Genomic DNA, 27,729 nt, shown 5'->3' with positions numbered 1-27,729 from the left:
ATCCATAGAGCTCAAATCTTCAAATATCAGAAAGAAAAAAGACAGAAAGACAACTAAATAAAAAAAAAATTTACAAGAAGTATTGTGCCCATATACGAAAGACTGGAAAGGCAAAATGACATTTAAAACTGATAAATACACCATTTAAATTATGCTATAACAGTATGGGTTTTAAAAACAAGACTGCTTTCTGTATTGCAAGACATTACAATTCTTCAGCTTGTGTTTTTTGTTTAGCATAAAAAACAACAGAAAAGAAGCACACAACATATTGAAAAATCATTCCTGGTGTAAAAGCAAGTTGGAGGTTACGTTTTCTTGTAGAGTTACCTTGCCTTTGAAACCGGTCAAGCATTAACAGCACAACTTTCACATACAGAGCTGGAAGATGCTACACTTACACATGCAAGTTACAGCTGTCGATACTGAGGGCGCAGTGATCACAGCCGGTAGGTACCGCTACGGAAAGCATCTCTCTTATCAGCTGGCCCTGTGTGCAGTTTGAGAACTTCAAGAACGCTTACCAAAATAATGTGAAACTGCTTCAAGGCTGTAAGTTGTCTCTATGTGAACATTTGCTAACTTGTGATATTCTTCAAATCCTTGATCAGGGTTTGGTGATAAATGGGTACCTGATCTGCAGTCCCCGAAGTCAATGGGGAATTTTGCCTGAGTAAGGGCGAGTCAGGTTCTGCAGTCACACATACAGTATGATTTATCATAAGATTCTCCTTGGCAAAACATTAATTTCTCTTACTTCAAAAGCAAAATACCAGCAGACTTGTGACCATATGATAACAGGAAAATTGCACCCCCTTTGCTCAGTCCGAGATGGAATTCTAACCCACTATTTCTTCTAATACTTCTGAGCTGTTCAAAATCACAAATCTGTCAGTAGAGGACCTATATCCCCGAGGGATAAAGTCTTTCAGTCAGGCCTGGATGCTACTTCCTCAGACACCATAAATCATAAATTGTGAGCTAGAATCAGAATGTTTAGATTAGGCCTGCTGTGTTTTTCTACAAAACCCAGAATCAGCACTGAGGATACAGATATCCCACGCTGAGCATCTCTTTACGCAAGTCTCAAGGAAAGAAATTTGGAGTACCTTCGAGCTCACATCAGCAATCTGCTTTATCGCCATCTTTCAGGCAGCAGCTGAAGGCAGAGCAGAGCAAAAGTGACACAATCTTTTGATTCACCGTGATATCAGATTTACTATTTAGTGCACAAAGGGAAAGCAATGGCTACAGCAGCCGTAAAACTGGTATTAGTGGAAACAAAGCACAATGAAACCAGAGATGCATTAGTGACTCACATTACAAAAATAGTGTTTACTGGTTTAATAAATTTACATCTCTCTTTTTGTGAGTGACAAGTGTTTGTACCACACGTGGAAGGCACACTAGGTGAAGCAGTTTTTCGGTTTGTTTACAATTCTGTGAAGAGACATACAAAGTGTCAACTTTCAAATCAAAATTGAGCATTAAAATGAGAAATAAATACATTACTTTACTATTTTATTGTGGGTTCCTGAACCCTTACAAACTTCAACATATACAAATAGTTTCAAAATGACACTAATACAGAAGAGAATAAGTCTAGACAGATACAATGATTAGCTAAGTCATTTGTTATATTATGTCATAAATGTTGTGCCTTAAGTATAGAAATCATTTAAAAATGCAATAAATTGGCCACAATATATAAATCAAAGTATTTTCTTACTCCGGAACTGTGATGTACGAGTTAAAGCTGGATGAACTGTAGTGCTAAGATACACTTTCCCTCCACAATATCCAACAAGTAGAAACCAGTAAACATTCAAGATTAAAGTATAAACAGTAGAAAAATGAAGGTAGCAATTGTTGTAATAAAAGGGTGCTAGCCAGAACCATTTTAACCTGTAGACATCAGGATAAATGCAACATTACTAAAAATATTTAGACAACAATACTTTGGGGATTAAAAGGTTACCAAAAGTGATAAATCAGCCTAGTTAAGAGAGGGTATTTTCTTTCAAACACATGAAGGTTTTAATTAAATATGTCTATTGAGACATTTGTCCAAAGCAAAACAAATACAATACCCTGAAATTTCCCATATTCTAGACAATAGTCCATGACAGTCAGAAGAGGCAGATGGTCATATTTCATTCTGTTCCTCACATCCAGATGTTATTAAAATAGCTGTAGGGACCAGCCCCAATCAAAAAAATAAGAAAAAACCCAGATACTCCGTTAATGTGATCTGGCTATTGCTTTCTGAAATGCTCCTATGTCCTCATTATGAATTCATGAAGATAGTTTCCATATCCTTCCACATATGCTAACTGGCTTTTTAAAATTTTACCCATTAAGTCCCTGGTATACAGATAAAACCTTCATAGTAAACACAAAGCTCTATGTTATAAATATGTCAATCAAGGTAACTATGTATATTGTATATAAAATTATATATCTTCTGTTTGCCAAGTATAATTTAAAAAGGAATATCTGTGGCTAGTTATAAAAAAATATTTATTAACCCATAGAGATTAAAAGGCAATTTCACTAACTCATCCATCCAGCACATTTGAAAGAGTTGCACTGGCATTATGGATAGGTAACTTTATCTAATCACATTTTCATGATAAATAGACAACTTTCATTTCTGGGCATATATAAGAACACTTTTGAAAGCTAAATATCCGAAAAAGAAAATTAGATTGTGTTGTATACTCTAAATTAAAGGCTACCATAAATCACAGTGTAAGCAGATTTTTTTTAAGATTATTTTAGAACACAAATGATTAAATTATAGACAGATTTTAAAAAAGACAACGCAAAAATAAGACCAAAACAACAAAGGAACCCTTTCAGGTTGGACAGCACCGCTCTGACTCTGTCAAACAGATCTATCCAGGTGGCCAAGTGGCTAAGAGGGACAACGATATACCAGGAAAATCGCTAAAGTGGCATTCAGAGATTTCCTGACTATTTGTATGAATTCGTTTTTAACCAACTACCTCTGTTAAAATAAAGAGAGGAATTTGGCATAATTTCTACAAACTATTTTCAAGCATTCTTCTGGGTTTTGTACCTATTTCAGTTTCATTTTTAAATTATTACTTTTGTTGCCATGAAAATTCACATACACATCTCTACCTGCACAGTCTTCTTGAGCCTTGTTGGCCCTCCAAACAATCCATTATTTTATGCTATAAACAACAAAAACTAAGTACTCAATTTTCAGAAATGCTACATCACGGCTTTACTCATTTCAGTGGGACTGAGCAGAAGTTAGTCTGAAACTATCCTTTCTCCTAGATACACAGAACCCTTCTGATGCAAGCACCTACATCCCGCAGGTCTCTGTGAACCAACTACCACACTGCAGCTGAGCAGAAGTGATTTGATAGTCACAGCCGTCTGTCAACATGCCTCAGGTTTTAAAATGCACCATTAACGACGATGGTGTAGAATCTCTCCAACTGTATTACACAGCCAGCACGGCCCTGGAGTCAGGAACAGAGAAACACTTCTACACCTACTTTTACTACTGATTCAAGGTGTCCCTCTCTCCCCTGTGCTATGAAGTGCAGAAGCAATCTTTCCTTCTGCAGCTGGCCATTATTAATGTTCACATATAATTTTGAAAGCACTGGATCATTAAACGTCAAATTTGGGTTTCTCTCTCCTTCTCACCCTTTATCATATCTCAAATTCATGATCGGACTGTGCCTGCCTTTTTATTTATCCTAAATACCTGCTGAAGATGTTTGGCTCCAAAGCTTTCAGTGTAAGATCTCTTGTTTATGCTCTGATTTTCATGTACAAAGCTGTTCAGCATCTCATCTGAGCAGGAGAGAGGCTATTATTTTCTACACTATTTGAATTGCTATTAAGTTTGGGTTTTTTTTAAATTATGCCCTAAAAAACATTATTCTTACTTATGTTGCACTGTTGGTTTAGTTTGGGGGTTTTTTTTCCACAAAAGAGAACAAGGAGGAGTGTTTACAAAGTTGTCATGAGACAAGAAAATAACAGATATACAACAAGGACTAAAGGGTGGGGGGGAGGGAAGGGTTGCATTAATAGAACCACGTATTAGATAAGCATTCACGGTGCCTGCACATCCCCAAAATAGCACAAAGGTGACAAATATCAAATTTGTTTAGGGACCTTAAAGTTCATGGAAAACTAGTGGTTAATTCACTCATGACAGTCTACCTGCAGCTTGTACCAGATCAATTCTCCTGCTGTGGTCCACAGCACTTCAAGAACCAGTAAGTCTGCTGTGTTAGGAAGGGGCAGTCATCAGATGGTACAAAATAACTTGGGGGGGGTGGCGGGGGAGTGGGGTGTAAAAGATTTTCTTAGGGAAGACTGGAAACTTTCCCCAGTTTTCGCCTCCTCTTTCTAGAATCAACAATGAAATACGAACAGTTAAAAACTGTCGATTGTATCATGAAATGCACAGTGAAACAGGTGACAAAGCCTATGAAGCAGCACCCCACACTACTGATTTCATTTACATTCACATATAGGAGACATCTTAAAAGCAAAAGATGAGAAGCTGCTTCCAAGGCACAGCTCACTGCTGATGCCATGCTTCTGAATACAAAGCCCATGATGAATAGCACAGACTGAAATACAGGCATCTAACCTTGTCTCTCAAAAAAGGCAGAGGTAGATGAATCTCTCTCAACCTCTAAGCACGTGGCTCCTACCAGAAAGTGTACACAGAAATGCATGCAGCATACCAGCTAGCTTCCAAAGTCCTAGGGGAAAGACTAAAATTTCCCCCAGCACATCCAGCTCAAACATCATAAGCTATCATAAAAGGGAAGAGTACCATACTTAAGCAAGAGGTCATTAGACACAGTATTCTTATTATCTTCCTTATATTGAAGCAGACACTATACAGATCAATGAAGATGGCTTAACAAAAATTAAATATTAAAACTTTAGATGAGGCATGAATATATGAAATGAAAGGAACAAGTAGAGAGTAAGAGGGAATCGACTTCATAAGAAGCGATGAAATTGTCAAATCAGTTCTTAATTATGGTGTTAGAAACTTCTGTTGCAGGCAGTTTGCACATCATGACAGGAATGTAAGAAACTTGAACTAAGGCTGACACAACTGAGCATACATAGCATTAAAAGGAAAACATATATTCTTACAACACTACACAACAGCTATTACGCTGTTGCTCCAATCATATCTTATGCTTTAATTAATCTTTTGGTGTCTGTGCATAGGTTTCAAGATTTACTGTCATTTCTACATGCAGAAATACATGGAGATTGCATAGTTTGACGACAGAGGACCAGCTGGAACCATTACAGTTTTGAGCATCCTGCTCCGACAAGGTTCAACTGTTTAGCTTTAATTTAGTTTTATTTACAGTGGATTTTGAGTCCCTTTATGGAGCTAAACAGCACTCAAGGACTAAAAGGAATTATCCCTGTATGCTTAGCAATTACAAGCAAGACTAACTGGCTGGGATAAGCAATTTAATGTCACTTTTCTAAGTTTAAGAAAAAAAAAACCAACAACTTTCTACCCTATTTTCTTCCTTCAGAGCTTTTTTATGATGACTGCGGTTTGCGTAACAGTCTTAAAATATTACCACCTCTTCAATATACCATGTAAAATTAAGTCGGGGGGCAGGGGAATCAACCGTGTATATATCATATGATGATAATGTTTCAAATTTAGTTGTCTCTCACAGCTACTTTATTTCCCTTCTATATAATCCAAATAGTACATAATGTCCCCACAGAGTAATAAATGCTTAACTTAGATTTTTAGAAAGTATATACTGTACAATACTAAAATCATCTTTGGTCCCCAAAATAAGGAAATTACAAATATACATTTGTTTTTCTGTTTTACAAAGTGTATCAGATAGTATTTTTTAAATTAATATTCTCTTTGATTTCTACCCTGAAAGCTGTGCTAAGCTCAAGTCATGATGTAAGTAATAAACAACGGCATACAGTTCTCAGCTCAAGAAAACTTATTTCACATATAAAAGCACTCAATGTCATTCAGGTATACATGATGAAGTATTACACTGTATTAGAAGTATAACTGCATCATTCTGCATTTGTCATTCCAGCTAAAAGATAGCAAAAGGTTTTCATGATCTCACTCCAGAAAAAGCTCGGTGAAGTTATCCTGTTTCTAGGTAAGGAAAGGTGTAAGGATTTGAAAGAGACCAAATTCATAAACTTGCAGATGCACGAGACCTTCCACCCCTCTGAAAAAACAGAATCAGCACAGGGAGTACAGGAGAGGAACGGGGAGTTCTCTTATGTACGCACCATTTCAGTCCTTGCCATCAACCAGCAAACAGGACACACTCCTAATGAAAAGCCTTTGCATCACCTAACTTCTGTTTCTTCATTTCAGATGAGGGTTCCACTCTAAAAGCATGGATCTTCTGGAGGACAATATTCTGTACTTGAGTAGGGGGTTTTGGTTTTGGTTTTTTGGTGTGGTTTTGTTTTGGGCGTTTTTGTTGTGTGGTGGTGTTTTTTGGTTTGTTGGGGGGTTTATTTGTTAGGGTTTTTTTGGTTGGAGGTTTTTTTGTGTGTTTTGTTGTGGTGTTTTGTTTTTAACAATCTTTATACAAACTGCTTTAATGCCAGTTTACAATTCCAGTCTAGACATGCTTGTGCTACTTTTAAAAAGGCTCTTTTAATAACGGACAATATCTGCAAACTTTCCTTGCAAACTTTGCCAATACTCAGCAGAGTGCTGAAAAACAGCAGAGCTGTAACAACTGTGCTGGCAACAACAAACTTCGCTATTTCGTACCACGCTGAGCATGGACATGTCGTTTACTGTTCGCGAAATGCACGGTAATCCTGGTGAGACACCACCTCAACAAAATGCCTGTGTTCTAAACCCAACGGGAGGGGGTGGCTTACATGGTTCGATCTTTTTTTAAACTGGTGTTCCCTTTGGCATTAACTTTCAATGAAGCACAATAAAATGTTACTATACTAACTGGTAACCCATTACTCATTAAGAAAAGGCAAGTTTTCTTCAACCTCATTAATAACTCTTTCTGAGTTTTAATCTCCATCTTAGCCACTAAGATGAAATGCACTGTAGACATCAGTAAATTGAAAATGAAGAGACATCAGTTTTGTCACCAGTTTTTCACACATCAAAATAATTCTCTGTTGCCCGATTCAAACATTGCAGCGGTAGGTTCACACCTGTCACTATCCCGGTTCCCTCCGCTATTAAAAAAGCCCAGGCACTTCTATTGATCTTCTGTTTGGTATAACCTGTTTTTCATATTTAAAAGTGACCTCTTGCAACATATTGCTGTTTGTTCTTAAGACTCCAGTTAACTTCATTCATCTACTTCAAGAGTACAGCTACAGTACAACACAAAGTGTTCAAGTCAAATATGAGATAAATTCAGGCATACGTGGCATACAGTTCTGCTGATTTCAAAGATTTCATCAGCCTACACCAGAAAGGAATTCAGCTTTAGAGATCATCTCCCCTGCACATTTTCTTCATGTAACATGCAGGCATGCGTATGCCAAATAATGGATTACAGATAAAAACACCAATCAAAAAACCAGAAGAATATCAAGAGACATCTTCCTAATAACATTCTGGTATCATCCAACTGATTACAGCAGAATTCAAGTTTTGAGTAGAGAAAATATCCTTCTCTTCACTGGAAGTACAATTAAAGTAAGAAAACTTCAGTTAGGTAAAACTATTTCTAAACAAATCAATACAACCATATTATCCTCCAATTATCTAAACTCATTTTCCAAAGAAATATTAGGGAAAAAAATTTGCAGAAACACCCAATTACAAAAAAAAAAAAAAAAATCAGTTTTACCTACTACCAGATTTGATTTTAGAAGAAACAAACAACCCTCTGAAAAGGACAATATTTATCTTACATGAATCACAATATTGCAACCTTAGGAACACTTTATAAGCACATTTTTTCCTAGTTCTTGCTCACCCAAGGCTCCTCAGAAAGGTTGAACCTTAAAAAAAAAACAAACAACAACAACCAAAACAAACGAAAAGACCCCACAGAAAACAGGGAAAAAAAAGAGCTGTGACTAGAATGCAAGTCTACTGGATTGACAACCCCTTCTTTCACTACTGTGCCCCTCAACCACCTTTTCTCCACCCTGCCTCGCAAGCGTATTTCTTTTCCCATTTTAGAATGAAAAAGAGAATGCATCCCAACATTAGCAGACAACCATATACCTGCACTCGATGCATTATGGTGACCATTCAGTAAACACGCTAATTTTGCACAAGTTCAGATCTGGCCAAGGCCATACATGAACTGAATATGGCAATTGCAGAGTAACCCATAGGGTAACCACCTCAACACTATATCCATCAAAGAAAAAATGTGAAATGGTTGTCCATTTCAGCTATATAAGTGCACCAACAGTGAAACTACAGGAGATCTGGCAGACGAGAATTGAGCTGCACCGCCAAGGCTGCACGAGGATGGATACAGAGAGTTTGTTGGACATGATACATGGCTAAAGTTATTGCTATTTGCCCCTCACTTCCTTTTCGCATGTATTAAATTTACTTTTGGTGGATTTCTTTCCTATATTAACCAAGCAATGTAGTGCTGGTCTTAGTGTTTACGATAGACAAAGAAACAATGGCAGAACATGTATATTCAGAGCTTGCACTTGGGAGAGGGAAGGAAAGTACTGTGCAGTTAATCCAAAGCAACAACATACTGCAAAACATATATATTATATATTATATAAGATATATAATATATGTATATATATGTGGACATCTTAAACGGATCTTGCTTTTGAATGACCAACATTCACTGCCTTCATGACAACGGCTTCTGACTCGATGCATCTCTGCACATATGCAGGGCTGGGAATTCTTTGCCACCATCTGATCTTCCTTTTCTTCCTTAAATAAAGAAAAAACCCTTTATTCCATGAGGGAGTTAAGCACTTCTTTCCCTTTGCAGTCCCATTTGAATGTCGGTTTCATGCATCCAGACGCTGAATCTCAGGGCGATGATCTACTTCTCTGGATTCTGTCCGAGCACGTATGTAATCACTGGTCTGCCGACTACTTTGTTGTCTGCTGTTCATTCGCCACTTTTTAATAGCTAAATATGTGTTCACAGCATACACTGCCATTGCCAAGAAACCAAATATCTACAAGAAGTAGAAAGAGTTGTCAAAGACAATTTTTGAAAACAAGAACAATAGTAGTTTCACAACAAATTCCTCAGAAACTTAGTTTTCTACTTTATTTGCACTGACAAATCATCATTGCCTGTAAAATTGATCTTTTCCTTCTTCAGTGAACTAGAGAATCTGCAAAAGCAGCCAAGATCAATGATCCCAGAAAACAAAGTTCTCTGTCTACAAACATGACAATTAAATCCTGCAATGCAACTTCAACAGAAGAACCTCTTGTAAAGAAGAATACAGCTCTTCATCCAACAGTTCATTCCTCAGGGTGCACATAATAGTGAGTGAATGACCAGAGAACAGATGACCAGTCCAGACCATCAGCCTGGAGAAGGAGCTAATTTGCAGTTCTTCCTATATGCTTCTGCAGAACTGTTGTGTGATTTTCAGTATCCAGGTTTTGGGGAAAAAAAGAAAAAAAGTTGCCAACTCAAGCACAAAATGAATTTGCTTGACCTTACTGTTCTAGATTTAAAATCTTGAAGTACTACTATACTCACTCCACAGAACAAAAATGATCTGTAGTGAGCAAGAATTCAGCAAATTATGTGTAAGCAGCTCCCAATCTCTTGTGAATTTTTGGCTCTATCTTTTCTGTAGGCTTGCAATATAGAGCAGTATCCTCTAAGCTAGCTATAGAGAAAGAAGTTCAACTGTTAATGTGCTCTCTGCAAGTCATTTTTCTGTTTGTTCTTGCCTCAAGCCTTAAGGCAAACATGTCAAAGGATGTCAATACTTTCTAAATCAGAATTAGCATATAGCCAACTGTAAAATTAGAAGTAAATTGCGGTGGCACAGGCAACAGGAGTATTCAATGAACACGAGGAAAAAAGTTGCTCTTAGTTTTAATAAAAGAGAATAGTCATATATAAAGAAGTTCAAATTCTTACCACAGCAGCAATTTCTGCTCCAGTTTTATGGTTTAAAGCAGCAAGTACTACAGAGGCAACGAAAAAGAAGAAAGTGCTGAGTCCAGTGTTGACCAGATCCTAAAAAATAAATTCATTAGCATTACTAAACAATGATTCTTTGCTTGCTGTTATTAGAAGTGATGAAACAGAAGAAGGTTAGAACAAGAACTATAGCAATACTTTCCCACTTTCTATGCAGTTTATCACTTATACAAAAGAAGGCAAAAAGATTATTACACAGGACACGTAGCATCTGTGAACTAAAGTCAAATAGCATGTACACCTAAAGCACCAGTGCAGATTCTGGATGCGTTACCTGAATTTCTACTAGGTTTATTAGAAAAGTACTGTCAGCACGAACAATGAGTAAAGCCGTTCTACCTCAGCTGACACTGAAGTAACCTGAATATAAGCACTCCAAGAACCCCTTGTTCTCTTTCACGTGACAACAGTGCTCCATATACTGCCCAGATAACAGTCATCAATTTTACTACCAATTCTTTAAGGCCTTTATTGTAGAAAACTGCATGTCCCATGTTACTTCTACAACCACTGCCCATGTTGTAAGAATACACAGCTTTTTACATACTTATTGCATAAAATTGATGTTTCCAGCAGACATTTTAGAACATATGCACAGCAACACCCCAGCAGCACCTACGTGAAAATTCTTGCTTTGCTCCAAGCCCAGAAAAATGACAGGCAACATGCAATTCAGTTATACATATGCTGCATATGTCACTTCATGTTCAGATGATTATGCTGCCATGCCTTACAAAAAGCAGGGTCATTAATGTATCATTGGAACATAAGTAAGAATTCTGAATGGCAGCTACTAGCACAAGAGTAATTATGTCAATACAATACTATCTGATCAGACTCAAGGAAAAAAATTCAAGAGTTGGGACTTTAAAATAATAGAAGAAATAAAGTGCTAGATTCATTAGGGACTAGCTGTTCAGTATGTTACTCGGGGCATCTTTTACGATTCTTTAAAACATATGATACGTATGTACACTGCACTATACGTACACTACAGAGATGTGGGAAATAACAGACTATCATGGTAACTGAATGAATAGGTGAAGTCAGGGAGCAAGGAGGGGTGTGGAGGAATCGGAGAATGGCAGCTCAGCACAAATATCCTGAAGGAACATGAAATCAGTGAGAGGTAAATACTATCATAGCCAAAAGGAATGGAAAGAAAACCTGTATACAAGTTTGCTGTGCAACTTACAGTTTTGAGTTAAAGAGGGGAAAAAACAAACAAACAAAACCACACTGAACATGCCAACTCCCACCATTAAAAATTCCCATCGCCACTCTTTAGCTAGAATTCAAGGACAAATTTGTTCTACTTGACTTTCTTCTTTCACATGCAGGGCAGGTACACCTCCCATTCCTGCTCCTCCACTTACTGCAAGTACAATTTTATTTTTTTATCCCCTCTTCCCATGCATCTTGTGAAATGCTGTAAGAAGTTTGGCTTAGAAAACTGAAGACATAAATCTAAACTTATTTCCTGGGTATGACTCCCATGACTCTGTTCCAGTTACGTAGCACAATGACTTTGAAAAGACCACTGTCACCCAGCCACCCCCAAAACATCTATTTTTCTAGCCATGATTTGAGAATGCTTTAGAAATTAATTGTAAAAACTGAGTTTCTGGCACTGTTATTCACAGGGAAAACTATTTTGAGGGTGCTGACGCAGCAACAGCTGGTTATCAAAATTAGGCGTACCTGGAGATAAACTGTACGATGTATCACTGTGGCCTGATCCTCATCTGAAAGGGGCACTTTCCCAAGAAATCTGAGAGGCTTCCACCACTCATCGCTATTTCCACCCGTGTGTTCAGATTTCACAAGCTCAGTAAGACCCAAACTGTCTTACCAAATAGCAAGGAAACAAAAGCAAATCGTGGGTCTCGGAACCTCCTACCATCTTTCCACCTGCCAGTGTATAACTAGAGAGACACTTTTTATCTCTATTCAAGCTCACTGAGATAAATGTTATCTGGTACTTATAGCATCAAACAACATTGGAATTTTAGTAAACAGTTATTGCAATTTTAATTATATAATTTCTTGCCTTACAAAGACAAATTTAAGAAACAGATATTGGAAAATAAATGGCATTTCACAATTTCTCCAAGTACCCTCCCTCTGCAACTCTGAGTTCAGCAGCTCTAACTGTGCTTCTGGGGTTGCCAACAAGAGCTGTGGTTCTCATCTGCACAAACCTTTTTTCACTAGAGGGGAAGTCTCACTATATGTCACAACAGACAACAGGCTCAACAGTATTCAACAGTTTCATCATGTCTGTAGAGTAAACACACGTATGTTACCAAGAATGCTGAAACTAAGTACTGAGGAGAGGGCAGCTATGCTCTTCAATAATTTTTTTAACATTTAAAAAAAAATTAGTTCAACCCAAGGTCAAGTTGTGCATTTTACTACCAGAGTACATTTGCTACCTACAGGAATGACCTACAGAATGGAGATAAAAACCAAGAAATAACTCAGAAGAACGTAGTAATTACAGTAGGCAAGCACCTCAAGATGTGATGCCCTGACAAAAAAAAGGGAGAAGCAGCACTTATACATTCCTTTGGACATATGGACATGATAGGTGTAAGGCGGTAATCTTACCTTTGCAAGGGACCCTGGAATGCTGCATCCTGTTCCGGTATCCACATTTTTAAAAGTATGTTGAAAAATTGGACAGGGTACAGAGAAGAGCCACAGAAGTTATTTGAAAGGAGGAGAAAATTTCTCACAGTATGAATCAAAGAACCTAAACTGCTTTGAATATTAAAAAGATTGAGCTGTGTACATGAAGACTCCACTGTTCAAATAATCAAAAAATACTAGCTGTTTTAAAAGTTTAGCATAGAAAAGCACAATAAAATTAATAGTATAACAAAATTAACAGCTGCAAAGTTAAGGCAAAAGTCACATTCAAAATGAAGTAAGTTTTAATTGTAAGGGAGCTAACCATCAGAACAACCAAAGATGTGCTTAATATTCCACCTTTTCACTTCTTATAATCCAGATTATGTTTTTTCAGATGCACATTTTGTACTTCTTTAGCACCATGCCTGACTAAGTGGATGACACATAATGCTCTATGATTTATGGGGTCAGATGTGCTTATTAATTAATCCTGCTGACCTCTGACTTTTTGAATCTGTCAGCTTGATCATCTTGCCAAAGGAGACTAGTATAAGCAAGACAGCTAGACCCATCCACAACATGACAGACGTTATCATCTATCTCCACACTACAAACTGACTTGAAGGCTTCTTGTAAGAAGTTTGAGATACCGCAGAATATGAAATACTGCTGAAATCAGACTGCTGGTGCCTTTGCCATGATTTTTCCAGGAAACCAAAGATACAAATGCATTAGAAACTTTGTCATCATCACTGGCATTTTATTTTATTGTACTCTTTACAAAGAATATCAAATTTCTCCTTGCAAAGAATCCAACAATTCAAATTTAAAGACTTGATTCCATCTTGAGGCTCCAATTTATTTGTTTCTGCAATTCCATTTTCCCTGTTCAGGTCAAAACCTTTCAATGCAACTAATAATCGATTCATATTCATACAATAAGGCTGGTTTCTTAAAAAGATAAAACTAACACAGTCTTTCATATCCACAGATCAGACTGTTTGGAGCTTAAGGAGCAATGACATTTAATCAATAACATTGTCATATAACGGTAACATCACAGATGCAAATACTGGTGGAGGTTTTTAATCCAAAATGCGGTACTTACTACTTAGAGCAGAAAGATAAGAAAAGAAAAACACAGAACCGTTTTGGAAGAAGTCAGAGCAGAAACAAAAGAGAATGAACTACAGCAAGAATTCAAGAAGTAAAGGACACTCCCTAAAATAATGTAGCTTTTTTCCACATAAGAGAAAATTAATAATCGTGACAATAAAAAGAATAAACTAATTGAAAAAAGATGAGCCATTTCAAATCTGGCCATGATGTAGCTGAAGTTCTTGCTATTATATTTATAGACAAAGTAAAAACCACATCACACAGATAGAAGAATTTCTGCTGAAATTACAGCAACCTCATGAGACAGTATGCTGTGCCATAAAATACTGTACAAAGCTGCCATCCATAACAGAGAATAAAATCTACGAGCTGAATCAAATCCACTCTAGACTGCCGCTGCTCCCTGTCTCCTTTCCAAAAGGATTTAAAAACAAAGACTGACTTCTGGTCACTTGCTGGTTATTCGCAAGTCCTTCTGTTCAGTCACCAACAGTCCTATTAGTCCAAAGGAGAGTATCCAAGGACAGGTATTTGCTACTGCCATCACCAGCCACCGGTCCCACTCACAAGGAGCATAAGGCAGAGGAGGCATCTTAACTTGTGGATGAAGATGGGTTTATGCCAAGACAGCATTTTATACTAAAATAGATAGGGCGAGGCTTTTGTTCTGCCGATTCTGCTGTAAAGGTGGGAAACACTAGAAAAGAAAAGCAGACAGCATCCTACCGTCTTTTGTTTTTTAAAGGTCTGGGCAGGTATAGTTCCTAGATTAATGAGGATGGAGAAGCTGAATTGGTGCTATGAACAAGAGGTCTGTTAACAGACCTGAAAGCTCCTGTTAAGTAATCCTGAAAGGGAGTCCCCTGCAAGGGACATCAGCTTCAAAAGCTTCTGTTCAGTCCTCCAATTTGGTACGTTACCGGGAGTTGGCTCTGTTGCTCAGAGGTTTCAGTAATATCCACATGCTTTTATCCATGACTTCACATATGCAAACTTTTAAGAGACATTCAATCAAAATACATGCTCTGCCTTTTTATCCTGTATTTCACGGTGAAGAGACTGCACGAGTGACCAGATACTATTTAAAAGGGAGACAGTGCCATATTGCAATTGTAATATGTATAAAGAAAAATATGACATTTAAACTGGTGGTTGCTTTTATCATTTGCTTTCTGAAATCCAAGAGTTTACATTTAGATGGAGTTTAAAGTAGCTAAATGAATGTAATCTGGAAAAGAAGACTGCACATTTCAACAGTTTGACTTTGTCACAAAAGGTGACAGAAGTTAGCAGCCTGCTGCTGTCCAGGTTATTTTCCACAAGAGAGCTCAAAGTAACATTTCCTTTTGGCTCTGTTTTGGTTTTGGTGGTTTGTTTTTCAGTTGGTGGGGAAAGGGAGGGGAAGGGTGGTCCTAGGAAGAAGCCCTAGGTAGAAAGAACAGAATTAACTGGATGAGCATTAACTCCCATCTCTTTTTTTCTCATTTATTCAGGCTTACACAGGTACAGGAGCCTTTATTCAAACACTAGATTCTGCTACTCCAAGATTTACATGCGTGTCGCTTCCCCTGATAAAACAGTCCATGACCGATTCCAGAAATACGTTAGTGACCCAGAGGGCTGGATTCACGCTGTGCAAACAGAGGTATCTTAGCACCCATCTCACAACGTGGGGCCGTGGGGCCTGGCCCCCGCGCAGGGCTGAAGGTCCCCGTGGGTCCCACGTCACATACAGCAGCCCCCAAAGGTCTCTAGCGTTCACCTGCAGGTGCTCCTGTTCAGATGCTCTGATCCAGTCCCAGGTGTTTGGCACTTGCTGGAAATCTGTTCCAGCATCTCAAGCAAAGTATGTAAAAAACCCTGAATTAACACAAGTGACTTTCAAAAACCTAGTCAGCTCTCCGAGAGGTCAGGGACAAGCTATGGTTTTGAAAAAATGGGAGAAGTGGCCTCAAAACCAAGATTCATATGTTTTTATTCTTATTTCTAACTATTTTTGAGTTAGAATACAAGCTCTGTTAGATGTAGTAATGCTGCTGCAAATGACAAAACACATTACCAAATGAATGTTTCTACAATCCTGGTTTCACTTTGGTTTCTTGAAGATCACCTGCCTATTTCCCTCTCAGTTCGTTCTTAGCTGCTCCTCACTGCTTTCCCTGCATGTTTTCCCAATAAGCAGTCCTGCGCACAGACAGGACCAGCAGCTATCATCACAAAGCAACAGACATTACTAGCAATAACTACCAAACCATGTAGTATTTCTCATGTTTAAAACTTGTGTTTGTATTTCTTACAGAATAATGCATCATTGTTTACACCATGCTGCACCAAATGAGAACAAATGCCCATAGAGAGCACTAACCCAGAGGAAATTAATTCTGACAATTTTTTTATTTATAAAATATTAAATTTTATCCTTAATAGGTATTGCTATTTTGACAGCAGTAAACATAAAAGTGAAGGATGACTGACTTCATTTCTCATTCAACAGCTAAGCAAGCCGAAGAAAACCAAGATGTTTTTTCAAAACAGAAGGGGAAAAATATAAATTTAAGAAAAAAAATCAAGATTGCCCTGTGAAGGCCTTTGAACTACAGCTTTGTAATTATACTCTTCAGAGCCAAGGTTGGCATAAGACAGTTTGTCATTCTGGAACCACATCAAATTTTCTGCCAACTCCTTCGGTGTCAGTTGCATGCACACAAGGTTTCATCATTGCAACAACTGAACAAAAACCCCAACCCTGCAAAGATGAAGTAAGTTTGCAGGCAGCACAAAATACACCACTGATCTGTGTCTTGAAAAGGACACACCTGACTCCTCATGTTTCCTCCCTGTAGCAGTGCTTCCCTGGGACGGAGTCCAGGCTAATAAGCCCAGCAGAACTCTAATTAGTTTGTGCTGGGCTCAGTCCTGTGCCTCATCTTTGAGGCTGCTCTAGGCTGAAAAATTGCATCCAGAACTGCACACCCACACAAAATAAACACCCACTGGAGCTCTGGTAGTGTAAAAAAAATATATTTTTTTTTTTTTAAATCAATGGTCACAATCTATTGGAAGATTTTTTTTCTCTACACACAGACATAGTCCATTCTACTGGCTGATTATGCAATGATTTATGTCTGTTAATGACTCCGATTTCTCTCATCATACAAACTCTCATCCAAGAGAGACAGTCAAATTTCAGTATTCTCAGCTATTTGCCACCACTTCTCCCACTCCCCAAGTCATCTCAGTTCTCAGCCCTGAAAAAAGGTCCTGCAGCATTACAGTGGATCTACTCTGCAGTGACAGTAATTGTCAGAAACCTGGCAAACCACATGCAAATTCCTCAGAACACCAAAGTTACTCCGAACAGAACTGTTAACTTTCCTACCCCATCCCTACTTCTAAAGGGCCATGTTATCTTGTGGCCAAACCGTGTGGATCTTAATCTCTCCCTGTAGAACACAAGATTCAAATAATGAATAGTAATTAGAAAAAAGGGGGGGAGAATTTAGCCAAACACAAAATTATAGCAAACATTCAGTTACTAGTTAACTCTGAAAACAAACATTTCAAAGCAGCAGCTCATCAGTTAAGCAGGAGTCTCTGCTGTGGTGTACTCTTAATTCCCCTATGCCACTTGCAAGTCTCCTTGCAGAATAGGCTCCCTTTGAGCTGGGAAGCATAAAGGAAATGGAAATTTCCACTGACAGGTTCCTCAGCTTTCGCATTTTTGCATAATATTGATAGTGCTGCGCAAGACAGACAAGTGACTGTTCTTTCATCTTACTGTAACAGACCTGCCTCTTTCCAACACACCCAAGCAAGGTTCTTTTCCAGCCTCACCATCTCCATGTTTCTTTCATGTTCACCTCAGGAAAATGTGAAAATGGGTGGCAAGTCTCTAATTAGGATCAAAACAAAGCTCTCTTCCCCAAATGGCTAAAATATATATTAAAAAAATTTAGTACATCTGCATACCTGTTAGATGCTAGTATATACTGATTCACACCTTCATTCCAACCAGGGATAGCAGACATCAGACAATATCCATAACGCATTAGAAAGAAGTCTAATTTTAATAAAGTACTAAAGGAAACAACCCTGTGTTGGACAATAGCAGTTGATAGCCTGGTACTTTCTAATAAGTAGGATCATTTGAAAGCAAATAGTTTCAAATAGTTCCTAGGAAGTTTCTGCAAGTGCTGTGTTTAAAGAAAGTCTTCTTCCTAAATTTAAGACTATTAAATTCTTTCAAGCACTGTAACAGTCTCTTCTTCTCACACAGCTTCTAAAATCAAAATTTGAGACTTTTTGTAAGGGAAATACCCATTATAAAGTCATATATTTTTTTTAAAGCATGTGTATTAATGAATTTATACATAAGCAGAAGTGACTTCCTCCTAAAGCATCCAAGAGTGTGAAAGTCTTGTTCAGAAAGCAACTCCTGTGATAACTGTGTCATATATAGAGGCTGCAAAATTATCAAAATAACCATCAAAACACAGGAAAGTACTAAATACTGAATGAGGCAAATAATGTACGAATATACATCTAAATTGTAAAGAATAAAATGCAAAAATAAGCCAAAAAAGCATTCAGCCACAACTCTACATTCTTAAATTTCCTACTAACTTTGCCAAAGTAATATCCCATAGGTGTTTTATCAGCAGCTTTGATCTCCCACTCTGTACGTGCAACAGCAGACTACAGCTATCTGAATAATGAAGATACTCCCACACTCCTCTCAGAGTAACGGTCCTGACTAACGATTGTTAAAATCAGTAAGCAATACCAGGAAGAAGGATGGTCTCATCAGTTAATGAAAGTCAGAAGCTTCCGTTCTCTTCTCACTTCTATCAGAGATCTTTGGTATAATGATGGAAGAAGCATTTCATCTTCAGTACATAACCAAGAGAATGAGACTTGTGAGATCATGACAATTTACTTCTACCTCTGCTGATTTGGCAAGATGAACTAAAGCAAAACGCATTTGCAGTGTATTCCATTTGCCCTTCAGGTTGAACTCCAACCGCGTCATGTCACTCCATGCTGTTTAGGCAGGGGGTTCAAAGTGTGGCCATTGCCCTAAAACCCAAAATACTTAACTTAAAAAAAAAAATCCACACCACAACTGCTTGGATTTTTCAGCCCTCTTTTCTGTAAAGATGTCTAACAGACTGCTCTGCAGAGACAAGTAACCCTGTACTCAAAGCTGCAATTCTTGTCACTCGACTACCATAAGAAGTCAGGGTGGCTGAAAGGACCTCCCAGTTACACACCGATATCTACTGCATTATTTGGGAAGAAAGGCAGAGCGCTGCATATAGGCTTCTGTACTGAATGTATGTTCAACATATTGTCAAAGTGTTCTGGTAGGCAGTAAAAGTGTGCCACAGGGCTCAACAACAGAACAAAAGGTACAGACATACAGAACGAAGGGTAAGCAAAGTCATTAAATTGACTCTTCCAGAGATACAACTTCAGCTCAGTCATGGACACCATGCATACCACTACTCTGTGGTCTCTTGATAAAATGTCTTGGTCAAACCTACTTTGACAATAAGCTAGATCTAGTATTCACTATGAAACCACTCGTGTCACACAGCAAAACCATCATATTTTGTGTGACACTGATGCACTTACACACTTGTTATCATGCTCTTGTACATCCTACTAGCGTGTACAGAAGTGTGTGACATAAAAAGATGGTCTGCAATTGCTGTTATCAGCTCTCAGGCTGCTGCGATGCTCATTAAACAGCCAAGCCGGCAACAGAAAGAGAGACTACCTTCTCTCTGCAGCTGCTGCGTTTCAGCTTGCCACACAAATAAGTGGTGACTGAATGGCAGAATGGAGACAAAAGGAGCAAAGGCAAGACAATCCAGTAACGTTCCAGTGGTTCCACTGGTTTTGTTGTGCAAGCCATCTCGATCTCCCCCACCTACAGTTACCAGTCACAGTTCTCAGTCCACCTAATCTATCTACCAAGTACTCTTAGGAAGAGTTCCTCAATAGATTATGCATCTCCAGGGTGCAAAGAATCTTCTAATTCCACATTCCAGTCTCATTTTAGACAAGTCATTTAGGCTTACAAACAGTTACTGAACATGCAAATGGCACCATTAATAAACTGCATTAAAACCAAACAAATAATCACACAGAAGCCTAGAAACCTCTGGGACTGGTCTCCAAGAGTACTTACAAAATTACTGTTATAAAACAAAACATAACATAGGCACATATGTATCTGTACTGTCCAAAGAAGCTGATATAAATATTGTCCTTGAAGCTGACAGATCTTTTGCTAGAGTGACGAACATGTTGATTGTGTGACCTGTGTTTATGCAACCCAATCTGAAATTTTAACTCGTAATACAGCATGGAAACGGAGACTTGTACAAAAGGAATGTGCACTGCCAGCAGTTCTCTTCCTAAAACTGCTCGTATTTGAGAACACATTAAGCATTGCCAGTCAATGTATAACAGTTATGTGTGTAAGCAATTCAAAACACCTGATTTTCACAGAAAGCACATAATTTTTTACATTACTACCTGATGCTTGTATTAATCTGTGTAAGAAAATATATGTAGTATGGCTGTCCTAATATAAAAAACAGCTTAAGAGAGAACAACGGGCTACTGTAAACACAGCATCTGTCAAAGTTAAATAACTACAGGCTGCATTTTTATCCACTTCACTCACAAACAGTAATTGCTGGCATTAGCAGGAAGTTTTCCTTCCAAAGAGATCTACCAGAAGACAATTTTAGTTCTATTTAATGTAGTTTAATCTTGCTACATTTCAAAGCTCATTCTGCTCTTAGTATTCAAAATAAATATAAGTAAAATGTATACTTTACTCAGCATAAAGAACACTCATACACAATCTTAAACAACAGTAGAAAGTAAAGTTCAAAAACCAAACTTAAAAACAGATTTGCAGCTATTTTTAACAGAGTGAGGATTTGTATGAACTTACAGTAAGATTCCAGTTGATCTGCGGTATTCTTGTGTGAAGATTTAGACTGAACATAAGCAACAGAACTCCAGTAACCACCAATGCACTACAGCTCACAAACTCGAAGAAATAAAGGCCTTCGCAAGGGGAGCATTCCATGATGGTCTCTATGCAGATGAAAGCAATCAGCGCCAAAACCTAGGAAGAAAAACAAGTGGAAAAAAATATAAATAGATTTCCACATTTTTAAAATAGCCACAAGTATTCCTGAAATTTCCATTGGGAACACGATCAGTTTACACTCAGGAATGTGTGATTTTAGTTTATAACAGGGCACTGTCTAAAGAGCAAAAACAAAAGCAAATTAATGCAAGGCTTTCCGGATATCTCCTGTTCAACGAAGTATATTTTAGCAAAATTACAGGAGTCTAACATCAAAATGACTGAGACACCCAGAAAGACATGAAACCCCTTCAGGCCCTGGCTTAATATGCAAACAGCACCTCAAACATTTTATTTCATTTTTCACTCATGATATACTATTCCAAAACTTGAAGATGGAATGCATTTGTCTATTGGGCCAACCTCAAGCTCAATTATATAATATTAATATAGTATGATTGTGAAAGACATTTCAATAAAGCTGCTATTTAAAATTCATTACCAACTTGAGATCTAGGTCAATTCAAAATAGAATAGATTCAGGATCTCTACCAGCCTCCAAAAATGCCTGCCCTTTTCATGTTTTTATCATCATCAGTATGCTATATTTCATATAAAAATCTATTTTATCATTCCCTTACTTATAAGACAAGAAAACAAGCAGCTAATAGATGAAGAAGAAACTCCTGGTGCTGCAAACAGATACATCTAACTGGCATAATGGTTAGTCACACTGAATTCAGAAGGTATCTTGGTAGAGTTAATACAAATGCAGACTTTGGCAAGATGAGAGTTTAATTTACTGTATAGGATAAAACAGCGAACTCACTATACTTAAAAAAAATCTGCCCAACGGACAAAACTAAAATATGTTACAACCATACACCAACATTAGCTACCAATATTAGTCACTTATACCTACACAGAGTATACAACTTACATAATGTAAGTCTAAGTCTCAAACTGATTCCTCTTTAAATATAACTGGTAAAAGAAAACCAGTTGAATGGACGGTTTTGTTTTGTTATTTTAATCTTCCATAGTAAGCAAAGAAGACCTTAAGAGTGTTTTGCTTTGGTTTTCAAGACAACAACCTCCCCACCCACCCACTTACATTTTTCAGAAAGAATTCACTTTTTTGATCTGCCACAAAATTCTAATGAGACTGCAATAAGTCACTTCAATTTGAGGACAAAGAGCTCTGGGGGATAGCCTCTTCAGAGCTAAATATTCCATAATTTGAAAGTTTTGCACAAACAAAACATAAGTTTAAATGATTGACAGAAGCGACAATACAAATCAATTTCTGCTAAATTCTTCTTTGCCCATTTCAATAATGTTTTGCAGATACACTTTCTTCCAGCACTTTTTATGCTTCATCCATTAATTTGTCTTTGCCTCCTGCAACAAAATGAGCAAAATGAAGAAAAAGGATTTTGAAGGAAGTTATCATTTTTGTCACTAACAAACATCAGCAGTAATTCTAAGTAAAGGACAATACCCCACAATGCTTTGTTTGCCACATACTTCAGAATACAGTAGTTAATTTAAGTTTAAAAATGGATTAAAACAAAGCAAACCGGTTTTAATCAAAAAAACTCATACTTGGGTAGAAAGTCTCTCTCAGTTCACTTAGCACGCTGTCTTTAAGAGAGCACTCACCATACTAATTTTTGGCAGCTCATAGAGCAAGCCAGTTCACATCACACAAATTCTGAACAGACACCCAGTGACTAAACACTTAACTTCAGATTTTTACCTTTGACACTGAATAGCTTTGGGGAAAAAAGTATGGAGTGAAATGGATCATTCGGAAAACCAGAATCAAAGTCAAATTATGATTTCAGCAATCACACACACAAATACTGTCCAGATCACAGCTTCATTTTACAGTATTAGCATGTAATCAAGTCCACCTTTTCTGTGAACACAAGCCTCATAACTGAAGATGACACTAAGTACGATTTAAAAAAAAAAAAAAAAATCTCTAAAATAAGTCGTAGCCGTTTCAAGCAGGATCAATATCAAGTATTAATGCTAAATGTTAGCTGGCAATACTTTAACTTTTAGATGTTCCAATATAATAAAGTCTCCATTGTTCTTGCCACTATTTTTGATACGACACTTCTAAAATTTTTATTCTTTTAAAAGAAATGGTTCTGCGATATTCTCTAGAAATACTGTAGTACAAGCCCAAACAATATTAGGTTCATTTTCTAAAAATATGAACAGCTCTGAATTGTGCCACTGACATTAGGCTGAAGGAGCCAAGAGCTCTGGAGTGCCAGTCATTACGCTGAGCAACGGCTACCTGGCATATGAAGTCTCTGTTGTTTTGCTGATAAAAATCTTACACTGGCTCTTCTCCATACCAGACAGCATTGCTTCTTCAAGGCTAACGTACCCATCTTAGCAGTCAAAGCTCAAAAAAGATTAGTTTCTTGCATACAGCACTAGAAATAAATTATGTACTGAAGAGACACTTGGAGCAATGAACTCTAATCATCACAGGTTACTTATACACTCCCAAGCTCAGAATTAACCTCAGAGCAATTCTACCTTAAGATTTCATTTTATCCCTTAAGAAATTATAAAAGGCATTTACCCATAACACACCCTTGTAAAAAAAAAAAGTTTTGATTTTGTATACTTTGGTTTGACTTAAACCAAACCATTTCAAATGCAAGTAAAGATGAAGGTGTGCCATCAGTTTAAGTAACATGCAGTGGCATTAGTGTACAGCGGTCTGGGCTGTGGCAGCCCAAGTCCATTGATATGTTTATCAGAAAGGTTGAGAGAAAACCTCAATTGCTTCAGTTTATGATGGAGATTCTGGCCACTAAGTGGAGGCTGTGTTTTGGAAACATGCACAATAACTGACTATTAACAGCAGTATTATCATCACAGCATGGATCGGGACACCTGAACAGTTGTTGGTTGGGGAGGGGCAGGGAAAGGAAAACATTGCCATGCATACAATTTAACACTTTTGTACTTCAAGCAGGATTCCAACTAAACGTGTTACCATTTTTCTTGCAATAAAAATATATTTAACCCTTCCCAAAGATTATCCATCCTACCAGTGCTACAGATAATACCTTCCTGTTAACTGCCCATTATTTGTCTCACAATGAATGCTATGACAAACAATAAAATCTGAATTAATCACATCAGAAAAAGCTATCCTCCCACAGAAACGTCCCTTTTCGTAAACACAATAAAAAAAATCTCAGTCTTTAATAATAAATATTTTCTCTTTGAAACATCAGGGTAATCTTGTCCTCCCACACATTTATAAACTTGCCAGAAGCATCCTTCCAATTAACTACAAGTACTGTGAATCTTCTATAAACACACACTAGTGCTCCTTTCATTGGCCATTCCACTCAGAGATGAACCTAATTTTGTTTCTAATAAAAAAGTGAACTCCTCTGAACACATGAAATGAAAATGAAATACATTATAGAATCAAACCCATGACTTACTAAGACAGCTACATTACTTAAGTGTTGTGTAAATGCTGCAACATGAGCCAAAGCAGCTTGCCAAAGGCCATGGTTCATCCAGTGATCAAGTTAATTTAAAAAAAAGAATGTGTTAACATTGTAAGAAAAATGCCTCATTTTCTTTGCATTTTTAAACGTAGGAAATAGATAATTTATGAGACATGCTATATAAATTAGGTAGTGAATTAATACAATTTTGCCACCTAGAATACCACTTGATTGACATGGCCGTAAAGCAGCCTGATGCGATCGTACGCGTGCCCCCAGAGTGCCCCTCCGCAAACTGCAGACAGACCAAAAGTCAGTCTTGGTCTCAGCTACCCCAGCTTATTTTCTGAGGGACTTCAGTGCAGGTTTAACACTAATCATTTTTTCCTGTTCTCTCACAGAGCTCTGTAACTATAATGAAAACACCTTCTTTCTAACCTACATTCATCTCCGTTGCCTGTCTACCACCCGTCACTGCCTACTGAATTAGCTAATCAGCTCACAGCTTACCGAGGCTCAAAGACCTAAAAAGTCACTTCTCCAGAGCTTCCTACGCTCTTCCCTCTGCCACACCACACACCAAGATAAAACTGGTGCCTTGCCTTTACCACGTTGGCTATACAGAGTCTCTTGGGAAGAGGGAAGAAGGACAAAGACCCTCCAGCCCTCCTAGGAAGCCTCCATGCTCCATCCAGACACCATTTGAGGGTGCAGAGACTTGCGCTGCCCCAGGTGACTGGGGCACAAAGCTGCAGCAGAGAAAAACCCTTGCTCCCCAGCTGCTAAAGCTTTGCTCTTGCTTTGTAACCCAAGTCACCGACACTACCTCAGAAAACCAGGAGACAGGATCTACCTAGGCCTGCGTCTGCCTTGCATGACTGCAGTTACAGGACTAGCTAAAAAAAAAAAAAAAAGAAAAAACATACCACAAAAAAAACCCCAAAAGCCAGCATCGTATCAGAGCACAGGTCTCAGCCAACAAAATGCATGCTGCCATTTGTCCAACGCAGGAAGCAACCCTCACTTTCGAGTCACACCTCATAGTTTAGGGTGATGAGTTTTGACAAGTTTTTCCACAAGCAGAAGTTTCAAGGTTGGTTTACTGAGGAAAAATGAGAAGTTGAACGTGGTGAAGAGCTCCTCTTACATGAATTACTGCTCTCTCCCACAAATGACACAGCTACAGCTTTCTCGGGCAGAGTCAAATACAGAAAGTTTCCTCTGATGGATGAAACAAACCTTTTAATCTGTTTTTCTCTGCACTGAGTACTTTGGAGAGTTTTCTGTTGCACCCTAATTCCTCCAATGCCCTAAGATTTGTATAACTCTCTTTTATTACCGTCTTTCTCTTTTTTAACAGTTGCTTTTGCTTTCCCTTCTCCTTCCACTCTTCTTGAAGTACAGGGGATATTGCGTTGATACACAACTTTGTCACGATAGAAACATCTGCTTATTCTACCGGATGCTCAGGTCCACACAGAGGCACCCTAGGCTACCTGCAATACCACCTTTTTCTTAAACAAAGGAGATGCAAGAGGCTGGGCAACAATGCAGGATCAAGAAGAATGAGCTTCAGGGTAAGCCGAGAAAAGGTGTGGGTGCACCCAGACTTGCAGCCCCACGTGTGTAACACTGCTCCAGCTCTGTGACGGAGCAAACCTGCCCCTGCCCTTCATCCCTCGCCTCCCACCACCACACAATGCAAAGGCAGAAGAAAGAAATCTCCAAGTAGAGGATTAACTGTGAGATGTATTTCCCAATAATGATTTTTTGTGCTTTTTGACTTGAATAAACTGGCAAACTGTTACCCCATTTTATCGTTTGGGACACTTAGGACTGCTAAGATAACTCATGTACAGTGCGAGGCTATTGCAATTCTATTAACCAGCACTGAACCCCACATAAAGGCTCCATTCAGGGTGAAGCAGCCCCTCACTGGAAGGGGATGAGGTGACCACAATTTAGGGCCATTTAATTCCTGAAAGAGAGCCTCTATACTGGGATCCAATGTCCTTTAATTTAGCGACATTAGCCTCCACATTATTGTATTCATCTCAACTTTCCTGTAAATTCCCCTGGAGAAGGACCCTTAATGAAGAAATCATCCGCCTTAGGGCTATGTAAATGGCTTATTTACATCACTTTCTTGGCAACACAGGCGCTTCAGACATAAAACACTGTATTTCCCCAAAACGGAGAAAATGCGCTATGACAGGCACCAATGCTGAAAGAGAGCTTTTAGGAGGTTGCTAATGGTGTATTTTTCCTGTCAGAACATGTTGTGTTTTATTTTTGAAGAAAACAATCAAACAACTTTGCACTAAAAATAAAAAAAGACAGTTTTGCAATGAAAACAAAGTAAAAAATGAGTTTTCCTGTTTATCTAAAACGTTACCACAGAAAGCCTTATTGTGTGGTTAAATGACATAATTACGCATGATTTCCAAAAAACCACAAAATGGTCAGCATTTTTTCTGCCTGAAAAATACCCACAGAATCTTAGTAAGAATGTCACACTACCAAGACATTTTTACATCCAGACTGTTTAAATTAATGGTACAGCAGAATACATATGCACAAAATAGAGAAGAAATAAATTGCTTTTACACCACTTAAAGTATCTGAAGACATTAAACTTTCTTGAATTAAAATTTAGATTTATTGTTCTCATTTACTTGGCCCAGCAGTCCCAACTTAATGTATGAAACCAAGTGGGTCTCATTCCTTGCAAAGCACATGCATTTCCCACATCTAAAACAGCTGGCACAGATACGAATATTTGGGATCATATGGCTTAAACACAGTCCTGCTTCTCCAGCAGGAAACCATCTTTTACCCTAAGCAGAAGAATGACTGATTTCCCGCCTGTTCCTAGTCTGCATCCTTAACACTAAAAGAAATGTGTTATTAACTCTGGTAACTGGACTGCAAGGAGCCTTAAATCACAAATGAGTATTAAACTTTTCTTACAAGATAGAAAATTTAGGAAAACGACGCTTACCAGGGAGGGAAGCTTAAGCAGCACCAGTGATTCAGCACCCTGGATAAACTAAATTGTGCTCCAGTGGCACAAAACACAACACTGAACAAATCCAGAAAAACTCACCAGACCTCTGAATTCCACTCTGATTTGGTTTTGGTGGTGACAATAGAAATAACAGCAGAACATTTAAACTTCAGATCTTCACTA

General features: G+C 38.0%; 1 protein-coding gene across 1 annotated transcript in view; it reads right to left on the bottom strand.

The window, feature by feature from the left end:
• Nucleotides 1–1,315: 1,315 nt before the first annotated feature.
• The window catches only part of CMTM4 (CKLF like MARVEL transmembrane domain containing 4), a 40,795-nt gene continuing 14,381 nt past the window's right edge, over nucleotides 1,316–27,729 (bottom strand). Inside the window, exons 2-4 of the mRNA XM_087740201.1 lie at nucleotides 20,905–21,081; nucleotides 10,119–10,217; nucleotides 1,316–9,189 (exon numbers count right to left, since the gene is read on the bottom strand). Of these exons, the coding sequence (XP_087596327.1) occupies nucleotides 9,016–9,189; nucleotides 10,119–10,217; nucleotides 20,905–21,081 (450 nt within the window). The 3' untranslated portion in view covers nucleotides 1,316–9,015. The remainder of the gene's footprint in view (nucleotides 9,190–10,118; nucleotides 10,218–20,904; nucleotides 21,082–27,729) is intronic.

Source organism: Nipponia nippon, unplaced genomic scaffold (genome assembly GCF_047370975.1).
Source record: "Nipponia nippon isolate SJK-2023a ecotype South Korea unplaced genomic scaffold, ASM4737097v1 scaffold_7, whole genome shotgun sequence".
Lineage (NCBI taxonomy): Eukaryota > Metazoa > Chordata > Aves > Pelecaniformes > Threskiornithidae > Nipponia > Nipponia nippon.
The sequence above is the reverse complement of the archived record's forward strand: the minus strand, read 5'-3'. Positions and strand labels throughout refer to the sequence as shown.